Genomic DNA, 17,599 nt, shown 5'->3' on the forward strand with positions numbered 1-17,599 from the left:
GCAATCAAGCAGTGATGAGCTTTTGGGCTGAATGGCCATGGTCTAGTTTTCTGCTGTCCTGACATTTCACCAGCAGTTGTGGCTGCCATCTTCAGAGGTGGACTAGCTGCTTTGTGATATAATTCTTGGCAACCTGCAGGCAACTGAACAGGTGTTGTCTGGGCTCTTGTATTTGAACCTGATCTCTGACTGGTCTGTGTCACAAGAGTCCAAGAAAGCTGGTTCCTGATTGGTCCTCATCTAAGTAGACTTCTGACTGGTCTATTTTAAAGAAATTCTATGAGAACCGAGTCCTGATTGGCCCATCCTTGAGCTAGATTATTGCTAGGTGTTTTTTCTGGTGAGGCTTCTACAGATTCTTTTTGTTGTTGATTACAGGTAGTCCTCACTTATGAATGCAGTTGGGACCAGAATTTAGGTCGCTAAGTGATGTGGCCATTAAGTGAATCATCATGTGACCAGACCCGATTTTAAACCTTTTTTGAGGTGAATAAAGTGAACCACAGTCATTAAGTGAATAATGTGGTTGTTAAGTGAATCACATGGTTAAGTGAATCATGTGTTTCCACATTGATCTTGCTTGCCAGAACCTGGCTGGGAAGGTCACAAATGACGATCATGTGACCCTGGGACGCTGCCACCATTGTAAGTGCGAGCTGGTTGCCAAGCACCCAGATTGCAATCACATGACCATGGGGGCACTGTGACGGTTGTAACTTTGGGCACCGGTCATAAGTCACTTTTTTTAGCGCTGTTGTAACTTCAAACGGTCGCTAAATGAACAGTTGTTAAGTGAGGACTATCTGTAATTAAGAGCTGTTTGGTCTTAGTGTGGCATAAAGCTGGGATCCATGCTCTGATAATTTTCAAACTCCCTTCCTTCCTCCTGAAGTTGTGGGCTATTGAGATTATCAATAGCCTCTCTGTGTGGTTGCAAATGATTGTTTGACATGGTTGTCAATACTTATGTGTCTTCAAATTGAACCTTATGTTCAATATGAAGCAGCTCATGTTTTGCTACTGCTGATATTTCAGGTTGTCCTAGACGTCAATGCCTTTTGTGTTCTTTTAATTGAGTATTAAAACTGCATTTTGTGGTTTCAATATACACCTGCCCACAACTGCAGGGGATGTGGTAGACCCCTGATAATGAGAGTGGGTTTCTGCCATCCATGGGTGATTGAATGATGTCTTGAATCTTTTTTGTTGGCTTGTAGACTGTTTTAGGTTGTGTTTCTCTAATCATTTTCCAATACATTCTCTAACTTTCTCAATATAGGGAGAAACACATTTCCTGTTGGAGGTGGTTTGTGTTTGTTCGTTTATTGTTATTAAGTTGCATTGTCTATCTGATCTCATCAGCAGAATATCCATTAGCTTGTAGAGCATTATCATGATATCTCAACTCATCTGCTAATCTTTTGGGCTTACAGATGTGTCTGACATAGTCATTAAGAGTTTTGATTATGCTTTTCTTCTAACGGGGGTGATGGTTGGAACTTTTATGTAGATAGTGATCTCTGTGTGTTGGTTTTGAATATACTGTACATCCTAGTTGTTGATTTCCGTTCCAAGTGATCAGAACGTCCAAGAATGCAAGTTTGCCATCCTTTTCTTCTTCCATCATAACATGAGTATTAGGGTTGATGCTATTCAGATGTTCTAGGAATTTCTTGAGCTCTTCTTCACCATGACTTCAGATAATGAAAGTGTCATCCACATGCCAGAACCACGTAGATGGCTTTAAGAGTGCAGTGTCCAATGTCCTTTGTTCAAATTTCTCCATGTAGAAATTGTCTATGACTGGGCTCAGTGGGTTAGTGTACGACACCCCTTATCTATTAGCAGAATAATGATGTTCTCTTCCGCACTGAGATTCTTTAAGATGCAAGTCTCCTTCATTGTCAAGTCGCTGCTGGGAGGACAGGATTTTTGAAAATTTTACAAATTTGTTAAATTTGTATGCCATCTGATATCTGATTCCTTCTGCAGTATCATTCGGAAGGTTTCAAATAGTTGCTTTGATATTTGAGATGATATCCTCAATAGGCATCACTGAAGATACAACTGTGAAGTTGCCACCTTGTCTGTATGGGCTCACTCTGCTTCTGAAGATATCAGCCATAGCTGCCAGCAAAACGTCAGGACATCAGAAAACTAGATCACTGCTTAATTGATGCCAGCAGTGAAAGTCTACCCCAGTAAAATGAGGCAATGTCTGCCACATTTTATTTATTTATTATATTTATAATAAATTTATAAACTTAAATAATAAATTTATCATAAATATAATATATTTATTATATTGGCAGTATCCAGACTAGTTGAAGGAGAGAGTTAACAAGTAGGAAGGAGAGCTTAACTTTTTTGCCAATTAGATGTCTCATGCAAGTATCACTCCCTCAGGTTATTATTCCCATATAGTTTTTCTGTAGTCTGCAGGCATTTAATACAACAGCATTGTCACAATAGCCTGTAGTAATATATTTATGTATGACAAATTACATTGGAAGGCTGAATGTGAACATTGGAACTTTAATAGAAAATGAAATTCTGTTATTCACTGTTACCCATATTCTGTTTTTATTTTTTAATCTTTTCAATAGGAAGTACCTTGGGGGAAGAGGGTGGTCAGAATGGAAAGATTACATGCAGCCTACTGTGTGTATGACATTTGACGGTAATGGTTAACAAGAAGGAAGAGTCTGTGTGTTAAAATGCAAAGATGATCAGCTTTCATTTAAAAGAACTATCTGTTAAAATTTAAATGCAGGCTGGATATCAGATCACTCAGCACAGGATTCCCATTGCGGTGAACGGCTGCTTGTCATACTTCATGCAAGCAGGTAAAAATCAGAATGAAATAGTAACCAAGACTGTGAGGATCAAGCAGATCCAGCTGGAGCAAGACAGTGGAAAGAGCCTTCATGATGATTTTAGAAACCAAACACTTATTGATCTCAACAGAGCAGGTATGTCTGAAATATTTTTATGCAGGTAACTATTACAGGCAACAAGTATTTCAAAGGTTTCAAAGAAATACCTGACTGCATCATCCATGCTTAAAGTTTCTAGAGAAACTCATGACTGTATCACAGTTCACTTAATGTTTTGTAAAAAAAGTTTGGAAGCCTGACCCATTTCATTTCATTTTCTATTTATACACAAACACAGATGCTTTTCTGGTAGCCAGAATTTCCAGGCTGGAAAAAAAGAAATGGGACCCAGCTGGAAAATGGTTTTAAAAAATTCCAAAAAATGGAATGTTTTGCTGGCATTTTCCAAATGCAATGAGCTGCAACTCTCCTTTGATCAGACTGCCTTGGAATACATATGGGTATCATCAGGTGGGAAAAAACTGATCTAACTAGATGTTTGAGCACAAAAATCTTCACTTTTCTTCCCACACAGAGATCTGTTTTCTGTATCAGGTATTCAGGGACCAGGAGATTTGCTAGAGATAGGACATTTCTTGTGGATTTGTGTGTTGACACTACATTTCAAAGGTCAGAGGCCACATTCCTCTGTTTGCTACCAAATTTCAGGACAGCCTTTTACAGCTAGTTATGAGCACCCCGCATTTCAGTGGGGAACTTTAGACATAGCTTCTCTCTTTATATTGATGAGATATGAGTTTATGTAAGACAGAATGACAGCTCTGCTGATACACCAGTTTTGACTGTGATTAAATAATAAATGATTCTGACTTTCCTCGCATAAAAGCTAGAGCAGTTTCAAGTACGCTCAACATTTATGTCTGAACTGATACACTGAGATGAAAAAGCTGCTGTTTTTAATCTTTTCTTTTCTCTGGTAGGAATCGGCCTCATGGAGCTTGTCATGGAGCCAGATATGTGTTGTGGGGAAGAGGCAGCGGCAGCGGTGAGAGAGCTTCAGCTTATCCTGCGGGCTCTTGGGAGCAGCCAAGCAAACATGGCAGGTAGGGGACCTGCAAGGCATATTTTTCCTTTCTGAACTGTGATGCCTGAAGAAAGGCATGTTCACAGCGTCTTTCTTTGCCTTGCAACTACTTATCATTTAGCATTGTTGGGCTGCCTTTTTGTTGGAGTTTCTATTTTCTCCTTCATAAAATGTTCTGATGATGTGTATGGTACTCATACCTTAGGTGTCTTGGAGAGGCCCAGCTACCCCTGATTCAGCTCAGATATTTCTATACTGCTAGGCCTTTTGAAATTGTGCATGATAAACCTGAGTGGGAACAGAATGATTGATGGCTCCTGGGCAGACTTTTCTTTCACTGCCAGATTAGTTTCCCACGATATTGCTATGATACAAATTCTTTGGGACAGTACTAATTGTAACCTGACTAATAATTTCTAGTTTTATACTGCTAGCTGCAAGGGATCCTGGGAATGTTGCAAAATGGAAATATTTGGGATTCAGCTTAAAGTAAATATCTGATAGCAAGTTTGTTGATATTTTTAATTGAATACTGTATTGTCATGAAACAAAGACTGTTTTTCCCCCAAATAATTTATCCTTAAAATTGGCAGCACCCCCATCCCCCCAAGTCCTGTTATGCTGCTTCATTGTGGTGATGGTGGGAATTGCTATTGGAAGGGATGAATAAAGAATACCAGGAACATACACCAGAATGGTGTACTTCCATCAGGGTCATGCCAATTGCCCAGCTAAAGCAAGCATGCACCTATATCAGGCAGCATGGATATAGGAATTTGCTATAGGTAAGTGGTTATTTAGTGACAATAATGGCATTATTTCATACTGTACAATATATAAATGATATGACAGTAATAAACCACTCCTGTATTTTATCAAGAAAATCACATGGATGTCGATATAGTGCCAGGGGATGGGCCCATCAAGTCAGATGCTACAGAGAAAGAAATGAGGTTCTAATGGTATTTATAATGTGGCTAGATTAAAGCCTCCTGGAGGTCTAGTAGCTGATGTTGCCATGCAGGAAAAGACAATCAAAAGCTGCAGAGAAATAATTGCAGTAGAAATATGGAACATAAGCATGAACATAGGAAAGCTCATCACAGTGAAAGATGAAATGAATCAATTACATATTATCATATTCAGTATCAGCAAACTGAAATGGACTAGAATTGTCCATTTAGGACAGGTATTCCCAGGTAGGAATTTATTCTAGACATTGAAGCATATTCCCATAGCTTGGTTAACCATTCTTTCAGTGAAGGGATCAGACATCCTTTCCAGTAAGAAGCATATAATCTCCTTGCAGCAGTTATCCTATATAGAGCTCATTCAGAGTGTATTGAGGGGTATGTGGGTTAACAAAGTTTAATAGGAATATTGGAGGTTAAAATGGGAATTCAATTTGTTTCATACTGGTGACAATCATTTTCCAGAAATGTTGATCTTCATGGCATTGCCCCTAAATATGTTAAAAAAAAAAAATCAGTCAGAAGATCACACTGCTTACTACTTAGGACATGAGAAAAAAAGGAAATGGCATTGCTTGCATAATTAGGAAGGAGATAGCAAAAACAGTAGTTGAGTACAAAGTAGTAAAGGACCGAATAATACCAATTAGACTCAGTGGACAAACTTTTAATATGATGGTTGTCCAAGTTTATGCTCCAGCCTCTGATGCAGAAGAAGAGAAAGTCAAGTTCAATCTGAAATTGAAAGAATGTGCATACAAAATGTGCTGCTTATAGTGAGAGACTGGAATGAAAAAGTTGGAAATTGTTATGAGAAAAACTTTATTGGACTTGTATGACTTAGGAAAAAGAAATGAAGCAGGAGACAGCATACCACTTTCTGCCTGCCAATTATTTTTTCATTGCTAACACATTCTTCAACAAAAGTGATTCAATTTCACCAAAAAATGTGAAAACAACAGCCGAAGTTCAAGAAATAGAAGAAATCAAACTGGATATCAGAACAAATAGTGGAAATTGCCAAACAACAGCTATATACATGGACATCACCAGATGGATCACACATAAATCAAATTGACTTTATTATAGTTGCATGGAGGTAGAACAGCTTAGTTAAAACAGTAAAGATGTGGCCAGCGCTGACTTTGAAACAGATCACAAATGGCTCGTGTGCAAACTCCAAGTCAAGCTAAAGTGGAAGAACAACGCCAGTATCCATGAAATGATCTGAAGCATCAGGAATTGCTTTGAGGTCCTGATCTCATTGATGGGAAATCAGAGGAACTATGAAATAAAATGAAATAAGTTGTTAAGAATGAATGTGAAAAGAGACTGGCAAATACTAAGAAACAAAAGAAAGCAAACTGGATGTCACAATACATGATGCAAATTGCCAAGAGTAGAAGAAAACCCAAAGCAAAGAATGACAAAGGTGTCAGGAGGAGACTTAACAAGAATTTGAGAGACCTGTTAAAAGAGACAAGAACAGTATTACGATGACATCTGTATAGAACAGTGTTTTTCAACCTTGCCGAGTTTAAGATGGGTCGACTTCAACTCCCAGAATTGGCTGGCTGGGGAATTCTGGGAGTTCAAGTCCACCCATCTTAAACTCGGCAAGGTTGAGGAACACTGGTATAGGCACTGAATATGGACACAGGCACAGAAAAACAAGGAAAACCTTCCAAAAGATTTCCAAACTCAGAAGAAGATCCCAATCTTGAATTGGTATATCAAAGAATACTAGTGGACAGATAATTGATTTGTAGAAAATCAAATGAAGATGGAATGAGTATACTGAAATTCTATATAGTAGGAATGTCAGCGTCCAAGCTACCTTAAAAGATATTCCATGTTTACAAGAACTCTATTATGCAAGTAGTATAGTATGTATTAATTGCCTATTAATCTGCCTAGAACACATGAACAGTTCTGTGAAAAGAACCACTTTCCACTTTCACTTTTTACATTTGTCAGCTGCAAAAAATATCTCTGCAACTACTTGTTTTCAGGGTTTCATGTGGCTCTTACTGTAACATGAAGAAAGTCTGAGTAAACAAATGGCAGAATGTGATGCTTGTTTCATTTATTTCATAGTAATCAAACATGCAGTGTGCTGTTTTGAAAAGGCAATTGCCCCTTTCGACTGTTTACAGGAAAACAGGAAATCAAGAAAGTGGCAACTGCTCTTTTAAAGATGGTAATACTTCAAAGTAATCTAGATGCAGGTCTCTATATGCTGTTATAGTTTTATGTGCTGTCTACACACTCTCTTTCTCATTAAGGTTGAAGAGAAAATCCTGAATTTTCCTCAGCCATGGAGCTGACAGGATACTTTAAGCTAGGAACTTTCTTTCATTGCAGGACTGTTGTTGTATTGCCAAGGAAACATGGGAGAAGAGTGTGTTCTATGTGTCTCTTTGAATTTTTGGTGGAAAGGCAGAATGTATATCTAAAGAATAAATAAATAAACTGTGAATAGTCAATGAATTCACACTTTGTGAATTGACTCTTTACTGACCTTTCCTCTTTCCCTTATTTTCTTATTGTGGTGTATGGCAACACAATTTACAAAAGCAACAATAATCACATAGAAGTAAGGTCTTTATATCCCTGAACAGTGGGCTGACTATAAGGTGCTATCCTTTCCTCTTATCTATAAGTAACAGAAAAAAACCCCTTGATTAGAATGTTTCTAATTCTAATACACTCTTAGGGGAGTGTTACACATTTACATGAACAATAGTGAAGACACAAAAAACAAGTAATCAGTTTTTTAAAAAAAACAGCATACAAGGCGTTTTCCCCACTACATCGTACTTGATAAAGACAGTTTCTTGAAACATATCCTGGTCAGGAACATCAGAAAGAAAACACCGGTAGCAGTTTTTAAAAAATTATTGTTGTTGTTTTTGTGCAAGTTTCAGCATTTTTTTTCTTCTTGTTGTAGTAATTTACACAAAGTCTTCAATTACTGACTTCCTAACTCCAGATGCTATAGCGCAGTTGCCAAAATTTCTTTATATACATTGTTCCTGCTTCACGGGTAATATCAATTGCTTTTGAAAATGGTTATTTAGAAAAGCAATCTTTTGGGCAGAAGCTTTAGCAGAAATACTCTTTGTGATTATTACTTTTAGTTTTGCAAGCTCTCTTGAAAAAAGATGTGCATAGGGGGTGTGCCATGAATCTGAACCCATACAATGAGTTCTGCAGTAAAAGCACTGGCATTTGCCTGCAAGGCTACCATGCAGCTTGCGCTCTTTGATTTTCTGGCCTGGTATAGATAGTGTTTTCTCCACAATGAACTGGATTCAGTCATTTCATTTTTCAGCTGGTCGTACACAGTTTGTTTATCTGTAGCTTTTCTATTATCTAAGCTGTGTCTCATCCAGTATGAGTTTATCTATTCTTATCTTACATTAGTGACAAAAGCTACTTTTTGCTATTCACCCTTTCCTAGCAACCACCTACTGTGTGACAAGTTCAGGGCCATAACTGCATTGAAAGTAATCAAAACAGGTGAAGGCACTACAAGAGAGTACTGGATACTTGATTATCATATGCTGTCCTTGAGTTTGCGAGAAGCATTAGTAGGAAAGTTAGCAGGTAGTTGCTGCCTCCAAGAGGTCAACTAAAGTCGATTAAATATGACGCTAAAGGCATAAATTGCCAAATGGCATGCTTTAATTTATCTTTGCAGACTTCAGTTGTTTGATGCATGCTTGATCTAGCAAAAACAAAATATAGTGGTTAGCTCAAAGTTACAAATGCATCATGGCTTAAGAGTTCTGGTAACAAGAGACTTCAGTCTGCATAGGAAACAGGACCAGAACAAACGTGAACAGACATTTAATGGAGTGCCAATAATTTTCTGTACTTGGTAATTCCATGATTGTTCCATGAAATTTTCACTTGAACATAAATTATGACATCTTCCTAGCAAATTTAAGATTTGCTTTCTTTCTTTCTCTCTCTCTTTATGTTAATAGTGCTTGATATTTGAGAATATACCAGAAGATTGGAAGCTGTTAGATAGAAATAAATGAGATCCATAATTTAATTATTAATGAAACCCCAAATAAAGAGTTAGTCTTTGTTTTGATATGTTGTTTTCTTGTCCAGTGTTACTCAACAATTCTACAGAAAAGTATAGAAAGGGAATACTTGTATTTTGGAAAGTACCCTCAATATGACATATCACAAGCTGGATGCTTAAGTTTTATTTTTTATAAATGGAATATATATGGTGTTTATCCTGTTGAGTAAATACTTACTTCGGTTTACATAGCAATAACTTATAACTTAACAAATAAGGACAGTCTGAAATGCCCTCCCCTTTCATTCCCCCACATTACTGGTGCACAATTTATTGAGCATATTTTATATTGCTTTATCAGTTTGATTTCTATATTCTTAGATGCCTGTTCTAAGTGGGAAACCAAAGAAATATACATCTGAAAACAATTTTCTGGAGCCTGCCTCAAATCCTTCCTTTAGTGCCTGATTGTTCTATCAGTTTATTTGGAAATCTGTATTAGCTTTTGGCTGTTAGGAAGGATTTTAAATTGTATTTGTTGCAAAGATTATAATTCCTTGAGGGGAAACAAAATGGGTTTCTGTTACCTGTCCTTGAGCTATAAATTTTCAAGGACACTTGAGTAAATCTGTTTGAACTGCTGTTGGCTTTGTGATAGAGCTCTACGAAGCCCTCAAATGATAGTTTCATACAATCAAAATCCTTGACAAAGCCTTCTTTAGTCTTCTAGTTTAGTTGTTTCACTTTTTGTCTTCTGGATATTTGTTCAGAACTGTGTTGTCTTTATAAATGATAGTACTGATAAAATACTGTTTATTATTGTCAACGATCAACTTACAACAAAAATGAAACATGCATACAATGCAAAAGTGTAATAAAAGTTCTACAATAATATTTGCAGCCAATGTGTAGATGCACATACATAGGTGCAAAATTTAGCAACTCTCCAGATAGCCATCAGCTAATATGTAACATAGATAGTAATCAGGCTCACTGCCTGGAACTCTAAAGAATAGAATAAATCAGCAGGACTACCAATTCTTGTAAAATGAGCAGTAAAACATTATATGAGTTAGAGTTTCAGCAATGCCAGACCTGTACAGGGTTATAGGCTCTGTAAAATAGGCATGCTATAAAATCTGCCAAAGAGTGTCACAGAGGGCAACATGTCAAACTTTGCCAAAGAAAAGCCCCATTGATTTTTTATAGTGGTAATGTTAGTAAGATAGGAAGCTGGTTACAGTTTATAGAATTGGATTATAGGATTAGGAGAGCATTTTCAGAGCAATATCTGAAAAAAATAGGCACAAAGTAGCTCAGTGCTTAAGCAATTTCCATAATTCTCTCTTTCATGTAGTTATGCAAGGAGTTTGTGTCTAAGCCACAAAACCTTAGCAATTTTCAGAGTCTTTTTTAGAATATGACTGCACAGATCTTATACAACTGTAAATCAAAATGAATTTCGTTCCAGAAGCTTTGAAGTTTTTTCTCAACTGATTGCGGAGGCTTGAAAACAATATAAAGGCTGATTTGTGCATAAATGATGAACCACTTGGGAGCGCTCTCCATCACTATCTTAAGGTGTTCACACTATCTTAAAGTGTGTACAGATGCTACACAGAGAGGCCTCCAGGAAAGCTTCTGGGATGCGTTTCGTTTGACAGAAGTGTAGTAATCCCTTTAAGTTATATATCCATACAATGTTAGGATAGTCATAGAAGTGGAAAGATTGTGGTCCTTGAGATGTTTCTGAACTACAGCTCTCTGGTCAAATTGTCCAGTGATTACATTTTGGGATTATAGCTTAACAATATCTGAAGGGCCATAGGTTTCTCTGGAAGGCCTGAGGAAACACAAGCCTTGGATAATCTTCACATAATCTTTATGACAGTCTTCTATAAATCTTTTGCAAATGGTATAAATTTATTCAACTGCTGATATTTTTCTCAGAAGGCCAGCTGAGAGTAGATGCCAATGTATCTGTACACCGTCCCGGCCAACTTTATGGAGTAAGGACCGAAGTGAAGAATATTAACAGTGCTCGATTTCTTGCAAAGGCGATAGGTAAATGAAACTTTTCTTCCTAATTGAAATATTACCCCAGAAATTTGAAATTCCACACCCAATAAAATCTGTTTGTAGACTTAGGCATTTTATGCTAATACAAACCTATTAAGTCTTTAAGGTGCGTATATAATTTCCTAGCTCTGCATTGTTGATAGACTATAAAAAGTTAACTTTTACATTTCTTTTTTATCCCATCAAATTGTTAGGAAACAGTTATTTATGCAGTCTTGAACACCTAGTTTGAAACAGTGGAAGAATTTTGATAGATGATGGCTGGGAGCAGAACTATATTGCTATCTTCCCTTTTGAGAAGAATTACTTGATCTTACACCCTTGCTGTAAATATCTGCAGTTGCCAGAAAACCATTTAAACTGCACTTAACTGACAGAAATACATACCTACTGTTTTTATTTCTTCTCTTCTGTTCTCTTTTTCATTATTTTAGAAGATCTGTAACAAACTCACACTGTAGGTGCACTTGGATGTCCTGTTACAAACTTGAGTTCTTGATTGGCACTTGATTGGTGTTTTTATTAGTAGTGCCTCTTCTACAACAGGGAAAGTTAAATCTTATTATTTCAGTTAAATAGATATTCAGTCAATTTCTATACTTACATAGCAATTTTTCATTTGCTGAGGATGATGTAAGGAATGCTGGATGACATCAAAAGTATCTCTACAAGGTGGTTGCTTGTTAAGAGAGAGATGTTATAAAAGGGTTATTATGTGTTTGTGAGGAAGCTAGTGAGGCAGGAATCAGTGGTTCCAAGGTCAGACAAAACCAGTATAGTCTGAGCAGATGCTTCCTGATCTCATGGTTGTGAGGAAAACAAACAAATCTCCACTGGCTTGAAAAGGCAGCAGGACAAGACAGAGAATTTAAGCTGTTGAGCATATGTAGGCTTTAAATTCAGTATATCTTGCTTTATTGCATATTATTGTTTTCAGTAGAACAACAAATCTAACATTGTTGTATCTGTGAACTTCTGCTGTAAACAAGTATTTGAATAAGGAGTTATATGCATCATGAGATTTATTTCCGTGCCTAGTGATGACCAGACAGCAAGATCTGCCAACTCTGCAGCAAACCTTTGCTCCCAGCATTAGACGGGGTGACCCTGCACCTTGAGATTAAGGTTAAATTATGGTTACAGATCCTTTTGCAACCCTGCTAATCAAATTACATTGACTTACTCCAGTTTCAGAATTAAGTTGCAACCTACCTGTTAGCCAGACAGTTAGTCTACTCAGTGTCAAATATAGAGTTTACTTGCCTGTGCAAGTTTATGGATGAGAACTTACAGAAAGGCGTTTTATACCTCTTCTCCTCTGCCAACAGCCTGTCTTTTTTGTTAAGCAAAAGAATGGTTCCCTACTATTTCATGATTGTAGGCTTTTGGATTGGTTAGTGCTCCATCAACTATGTGTGGCTGAGTTCACATAATTCACTTTATGTCTCCACTCAGATTTTGCCATTTCAGTTCACCCATAGTTACTACCATAGCTGCTGAACATTTCCTGGTTGTTTTCCATTCCAGAGCCCTCCTGTTTTCTCCAGGAACTTCAAGGTTCTTAGTACTTCCTCAAGGATCAACTGATCATGCCAAGATCTCCTATAAGCATTCTGCTGATTTTCATTGTTAGTCCTATCCCCACTGCCATTGGAAACCACTCTAGCTTTCTACCATATTTCTCCCCTCCACATAATAAAGAAGCTCAGTGCCACGTTTATTGCATAATTCCCTTTAACTGCACAGTTAGTTCAGCCACATCTCCTTCAATAATTCTATTTGCAATATCTTTGCAAGCCAAAGCTCACTGACTGGTTGCATAATCATGCTTCAACACCTGCTAGCATTTATGACTCTGAGGGAAAAGAGAATTGTTGGAGGAAGCAAAGGAACTGAGAAGCAAAGATGAGTGGGGAGTTCCTAACAAGGAAGTAGAAGAGATGGAAATTCCCTTCTGCTGCCTGCTGTCTAGTGTCAGGAGGGGAGGACATAGAGAAGCCAGTAAGAAAGAAGAGATGCCACCAGCTTCAGCCAAAGAAGATATGGAGATTCCCCCTTCCTACTTCTCTTAGTCAGACGGAAAGAGAGAGAAGGATTGAATGGGGGAAGATCTTATCAGCTCCAACTGAGACAAAAATAAAAAAGGAAGGGAGGGGCAAACTGACCTACAGTCACCCAAAACAAGGAGGAGAGACAGGTGGAAGCATGTTACACATACAGACGCAAAATGGCCAAATAAAAGCCTAACAAATAAAGGTGTTGATAAGAATATTTAAGCAATCTGAATCCATATCATGGAAGAATTCAAGAATGGGCTTATAATCAAAATGAAACTCTTTAAACAAGTGTATATATCTCACAGCATTTGAGCATTACAATATAACTTTGTACTCCTCTCTTGCTGATAATTACCCTGATTTTAATAAGGCTTAAAACAGTTATTTTTGTTTTGGCTGATAAAGTAGGTGAGGATATAACAGCTGACCTGACTGTTTGGTTATTTCTTTAAGACTATGAAATACACAGACAGATTGAAGAGCTGGAGAATGGAGGAACCATTCTGAATGAAACTAGAGCCTTTGATTTTAAGCTTGGGTAAGGGGTTTCCTTCCACTTTGATATCTGTGGGAATTATTTATAACTTACTCCAACCATAAATACATAGAAGAGACCAAAAGAAAAATACAATCTCATATGAAAGCAGAAGCAGAATGATTAGCCACACAACACTCTTGTGCTTCTTAGAAATGTGTGCCTTTTGCCTGTTGATATAACCACTGGACTTGTGATGGTCTGGGAAAACCCTTGTAAAGTCATCCATGTAGTTTCAGCCTGTGACAGTCTGGCTTTAGGCATTTGCTGCCACCTCTAGGACTTGCCTTCTCACACGTTGCAAGTTTTGCCACTGCATTGAAAATTAAATATTCTAATTAAGCCAGGATTTTTATTATTTAAATTAATGAGTTATCTCAATGTAATATAGTTACATCTTTAAATTTGATTTACAATATACCAAGATTGTCTTAGGTCAGGACAGTGTACAACCATAGTCAGTTGTACAAGTTTACACAGAACAGATACCAACCACCAAGTTAGCACAATATATTCATCTAGAATTAGTTGCTGTGACTTTTAAATAGTCAACTTATATCTTTAAAGTTTATGTGGCAAAAGAAACCACTCATTGGCAGATCTAGGCCATGTGATATTAAACTCCAAATATTGTGTTAAGAATATGTGAGAGCACTTAAAGTGGGGCAGAATCGCCTATGTAATGACTGGATTTTGTTAGATCCCACACTTATAATTGCCTCTTACTTCTTTTCTGTTTTTAGATGCACTGTAGCAATGAGGGACAAAGAAGGAAAACAGGATTATCGGTAATTTTATTTAATTTTGGTTGCATTCAGCGAAATATGAGTGGAAAGAGACTGATGAGTTATGATTTTCCCACTTGATCAATTCCTTTATTCACCTTAAACACTCCAAGACAGGTTTTCTGAGGATCAGGAAACTCCTGAATGGAGGGTGCTGTGACATGCAAGATTCGAAGAAAAAGAGTCGGGATTTCGAAAATGGACAGAAGTTTCCTGCTTGCAGATATTTTTCTTTTTGGTTTTCTGGTATCCCACTTTATTCTCCAGGCATACCTTCTATGCACTTTCCAGGATAGGAGAGAAATAGGATGAGAAGATTAAATTTCTCCATCTCTTCCATCTCATAATTCTGTGGATCAAACCTAGTTATCTAAGCATGACTGCCACTGTTGCTGCCTCTGTTTACTTGCTTATGCATGGTCAAAGACCAAAACAATATAACACAATCATATAAAACCAAAATGGGAAATTGACACAGTAAAAGTCAAACACAGTATAAAGTATCCTAACAGGGATAAACCAACCTGGTAGCATTTCCACATTAAACCTCAGAGCCTCTTACAGTGATTGCAGTAAAACAGAATTTGGCAACTGTCCTAGATATTTACAAAGACCCACCTACTAGCAAGAAAACAGCATTCACCTCTTCAGGTTGACCTAAGCAATTAAGTTAGCAAAGGTGTTATTAATTGAGAATGCCAGGCTTGATACGGAGGATAACACAAGCAATATGGTCTCAACTGCCCCACTCCAACAGGAGCACAGGAATCGGGATGGAATGTTATTACGCCTCTCCTCTACAATCATGGATGACACTATCTGAAGCCTTGCCAGTGAGAGCACTCTTATGAGAGACAGGGAAAATGTTATTAAAGTAATTTGGTAATGTAAAAGATCTATCACTAGCCATTAGCGTCTTGAGGAGCTTTACTCCTGTCTCTCTCTAAATCAAAGTCGAAGACTTGCTGATTTCTCTTCAGTGTAAATCTTTCACTTTTTTCAATAATCTTTTAATTAAGCATATGACAGCCACACCTTCCACAGACTGAAAGTAGTGAGGATAATAGGAAGCAAAACTAGCATGATAAGAAATCCTCTGCCTTTATGGAAATGAAGCTTTGCTTTGTTAATAAACAGTTTATTCTAACAGCAACAAAAGCCTATTGGAAAAGGATAATCTTATGGCAAATCATTAAATAAAATAATTTCAGTCTCATTTGTTGCTGGTCAGTGGCCAGAGCATCACTGTTCATCTCTGACCATTGAATACAGAGAGATATGAACTTTTCATGAATTGATAATTTATTTAATATAAAGAAGCTTACATAAACTGGAAGGAAAAATGTTACTTACTTACTTACTTATTTATTTAGACTAAATTGGATTCACATGATCAGTTGTCGGAGATTTAAGTCTCCCACCTTCTGGTGTCTAGATAGATTCAGAGCTACATAAACAGCAATGTCAGTTTGGATTATTTGAACATCTTTTTGTCTCCTTGCCTATGGTTAAAGGAGGCTGTACTTTCTTATCAACAGTTTTGATGCTTTGCAATAGATTTACTTTGTTTTCTACAGCTAAAGCAATTGCATGCTGCATCTAATGCAGTAACTAATTCTTAAGCTTTCATTTTTCTAAATCACAGGGCATGCTGAAGAGCAGGTTGTGGCTGAATAATATTGCTGCTTACACTGGCTAACTTGGATGCTTTTTTAAAAAAAATGGAGAAAAACACAGAGAAAAAGAATGAATCAAGAAACACCTGTAGTGAATGTCACTTTTTTAAAAAAAATTGTGCTTTTGTTTATTTAAAGTTGAATTTGAAATCGCTGGCTGAAGCAGAAATGTGGCTTCTGTAAGGAAGATATCCCATCTCTTGCAAAGAGAGATGGTAAAGCTTGAATTAAATTTGTAAATCCATCATTTGTTCATGCAAGGCAGGAGCTGGGGTTTAATCACTATGTTTCCTTGATGGCTTGAATCAGTGCCCTCTTCAGTAAAGCCTTTGTCCTCTGATGCTGTCACTCCCTTTAGGTAGCATGGCACCCCACTGAACATGGCAACTGGACTTTTAGCACAACTTCCTTTTTTCATTAAATCTCCTCAGATTTATACGAGGGAGGTTTCAATCCATGTGAAATAGTCTTAGCAGCTGCATGTCACCCTTTGCCAGAGTATAGTGCCAGTTGAATAACCAGTCCCATTTGGCATGGGGTGAGTAGCATCTGTATTTTATTGTTTTTCTGGAGAAGAATATAAAATAGTGTCCATTTATTCCTTGTTCTGATTGCTAGCTGTTTAAAAGCTAATGGCTTTCAAAAGGCAGTTATACCTTTTAACCTGGGGCTTATCTGTTCCTGCTCAGCCTTGAGCTCCTTACGTGCATGGTTGGTTGTATTGTCAGATTGTTCCTATGTAAAGCCTCAACTTAGTTATAGGCTTTTGGCCTGTAGCAAATTTAATTAAAGAACAATTTCAAAGAAATGTTTCTTTGTTTTCCCCAAGGTTCATGCCAGAGCCAAATCTTCCTCCATTGATTCTTTATGATGCTAAATCCTTGCCCACTCATATAAGTGGCCAGCAAGTGGTGAATATTGATTGGATTCGGGAGAGGCTTCCTGACCTCCCTAGTGCCAAGAGAGCAAAGCTTGTTGAACGTTATGGGATTCAGCCTCAACACAGTTTTACCTTAGAGGTAGGTCTGTTGATCAAATGATCAAGTAAATTAAGAAACTTAAAAGTTTCAGTGCTTCATAAAATATTTTTTAAATGTCATATTTGTATTTGGATATATAACTCCCAGTGAGGGATTTTATAATTGTATCTGTTGTTTTGGGCATGCATCCTTCTAATCTAGAATTAGCATCGTGGTGTTTGCATTTTGACCAGATAGTGCTAAGTGACTTTCAACATTAAATAACACAGTTTTTAAAAAATTAAATTAATAATAGCTTAAATTATTAGGACCAGGTTATCTGAGGAGTCATCTCACCCCTGTTATATCACCCCCGCCCCACTCAGTCCAACAGAGGGGGCATGTTGTGGACCCCACCAGTCAAGAAACTTCAACTGGTGGAGTCTAGGAAGGGGGCCTTTTCTGCCGTGCCCCTTGCTCTGGGGAACAACTTACCACCTGAGGTGCAGTATGCCCCCACTCTCATGGCCTTCAGGAAGAGTATGAAATCTTGGCTATGCCAGATGGCCTGGGGGCC

General features: G+C 37.5%; 1 protein-coding gene across 1 annotated transcript in view; it reads left to right on the top strand.

The window, feature by feature from the left end:
• GATB (glutamyl-tRNA amidotransferase subunit B) overlaps positions 1 to 17,599 on the top strand; it is a 54,126-nt gene that overhangs the window by 16,989 nt on the left and 19,538 nt on the right. The window contains exons 4-9 of the mRNA XM_007433416.4: positions 2,774 to 2,972; positions 3,818 to 3,940; positions 10,882 to 10,995; positions 13,521 to 13,605; positions 14,346 to 14,390; positions 16,893 to 17,082. Coding sequence (XP_007433478.2) covers positions 2,774 to 2,972; positions 3,818 to 3,940; positions 10,882 to 10,995; positions 13,521 to 13,605; positions 14,346 to 14,390; positions 16,893 to 17,082 — 756 coding nt within the window. The remainder of the gene's footprint in view (positions 1 to 2,773; positions 2,973 to 3,817; positions 3,941 to 10,881; positions 10,996 to 13,520; positions 13,606 to 14,345; positions 14,391 to 16,892; positions 17,083 to 17,599) is intronic.

Source organism: Python bivittatus, unplaced genomic scaffold (genome assembly GCF_059951505.1).
Source record: "Python bivittatus isolate LINGU-HERP-01145 unplaced genomic scaffold, Pbiv_v1 ctg000070_np1212, whole genome shotgun sequence".
NCBI lineage: Eukaryota > Metazoa > Chordata > Lepidosauria > Squamata > Pythonidae > Python > Python bivittatus.